Source organism: Cyphomyrmex costatus, unplaced genomic scaffold, assembly GCF_001594065.2.
Source record: "Cyphomyrmex costatus isolate MS0001 unplaced genomic scaffold, Ccosl1.0 scaffold3461, whole genome shotgun sequence".
Classification (NCBI taxonomy): Eukaryota; Metazoa; Arthropoda; class Insecta; order Hymenoptera; family Formicidae; genus Cyphomyrmex; species Cyphomyrmex costatus.
Window position 1 is genome coordinate 15,033 of NW_017277623.1, and position 1,908 is coordinate 16,940.

The following is a 1,908-nucleotide window of genomic DNA, read 5'->3' on the forward strand; positions in this document are numbered from 1 at the left end:
ATATATATATATATATATATAAATTCATAACGAAATGTATTTCATACCTCAATACAGGTCTTATAACACATCTAATATGACCAAATGATGCTCGTCCAATCAGTTCTCGCATACAAGTTTCTGCAAACTGCGGTGGATCCGATCGTTCTTCAGTTGGGCTATCCGGTGTTGTGTCTTCCTTATCAGCATATCTAAAAATACAAGCTTGTCAACATGCATAATATTCGTTTCTATTAAATTTTAAATTACCTTGAATTTTGCATGTTGTATAGTAATGATGGTACAATCTTGTCCATATGTACAGGTTCCCAGATGTTCTCGACTAAATCATCAGAAAGAGTTTTTCTCACAACGCCCTATGAAGGTATATTTAAATGTAGATGCAAGTTTCATTACAGTTAATATATAATCTGATACATAATTATTTAGAAGCACCCATAATCCAGCTTAGACCACTGTGGCATGGTTTCATTAGGTTTGAAATTTAGGTGGTCCAATAAGAATTGATACTGATATATAATACTTCAGTGTGTTATACCTGTAAGCCTTGAATTCCAGCAAGCCTAATTTGCTTGCGTGTAATAGGATCATCATTATTAGAATGACACATTGCCGAATATTTTGACACAAAGAAGTCGTAACGAGTGTGATACGAGGGAGTATCTTCTTCGATATTAGCAAATCTGACAAACTGAAAATCCATGTTTTAATTGGACAAAATTCAATAAGAGTAATGTTAATACGTTAAGATTATCACTTACAGACTGCGTTGCAAGGATTTGTAATTGAGGATCCGTGGATTCCAATAATTTTTGTACCATTTTCAAGAAGCTCTCGACAAACAAATTCAGAGTTTGCGCGTGACAAGCTACTAAGAGCTGGTCCATTGCCTCCATGGCAATCACAACAAAGCCATTTCGTCTCCTATTAGGATATAGTGTCTTATCAAGCAGAATTGTTTTATGTAGTTCATCGAAAAATCTATTAGCATGCTATGTATACAAATTATTGCCAGTCATGTTTATAACAGTAATTAGAATTAATTTATCTAATTTTTATTTACATAGCAGCATATAAATATAGATATAACCAGTGTTATAAGTTAATGATTTATGTATAATATACTATCAAAGATGTTATTACATCACATATTTTATATTACCTGTAAATATCTCTGGAAGCTCGTTGAAACAGATATTCTCCAATCCTATCTAATTTTTCAGGACTGCTCAACGAATAAAATGTTAGTTTCTCCATATTATTCTTAATCAAGCCATCCTGAAGAGCAGAAAAGCGGATTAATATGTCGCGTGCAAGACACGTGTCAATCGCATTTCTCATTCGGCGGAAATATCACAGGTTCAACCATAAATAGAATAATCATTTTGGTATCTCCCGCCTATCAAGGACAGCGTTTATTGATTTACTTGCGAACAAAACTATACAACGTATTGAACAAAAAATAAAATATATGAGACGAAAGAAAAATGAAAGATTCGAAGATCTCACCTGAGGATTAACTGGAAAAATATTATCAACGAGTCTCTTGTATCTTGGACGTAACGCAGCACAACACCAACAACAGCCTGATAAAAGAAGAGAAAAAAATAAACATACGTTGACGTGTCACCGTCCGATTACGAATAGACTAGCATTTTTGAAAATACATGATTTTTTTGGCTGTGTAAATTGTCACACTTACCGAACATTTTGACAGTTCCTGTGATAAGCACCTGGTAAACACCTGCTGTAAACCAACGATAGCAGACAGCTACGAGCTACGCTGACACGGCTGGCTACGCATCGTGACGTAACACATGTATACGCATTTTGATCAATCGGCCTATTGGTTGCGTTCAGCAGACTCAACTGTTGCGTAGCGAATCCGTGAACTCTCACTGTTATTGG

At 35.0% G+C, this 1,908-nt stretch overlaps 1 protein-coding gene across 1 annotated transcript in view; it reads right to left on the bottom strand.

The window, feature by feature from the left end:
* The window catches only part of LOC108776247 (protein EFR3 homolog B-like), a 10,511-nt gene extending 8,750 nt beyond the window's left edge, over window positions 1-1,761 (bottom strand). The window contains exons 1-7 of the mRNA XM_018542802.1: window positions 1,703-1,761; window positions 1,510-1,586; window positions 1,163-1,278; window positions 762-924; window positions 539-691; window positions 250-356; window positions 48-191 (exon numbers count right to left, since the gene is read on the bottom strand). Of these exons, the coding sequence (XP_018398304.1) occupies window positions 48-191; window positions 250-356; window positions 539-691; window positions 762-924; window positions 1,163-1,278; window positions 1,510-1,586; window positions 1,703-1,709 (767 nt within the window). The 5' untranslated portion in view covers window positions 1,710-1,761. The remainder of the gene's footprint in view (window positions 1-47; window positions 192-249; window positions 357-538; window positions 692-761; window positions 925-1,162; window positions 1,279-1,509; window positions 1,587-1,702) is intronic.
* Window positions 1,762-1,908: the final 147 nt, after the last annotated feature.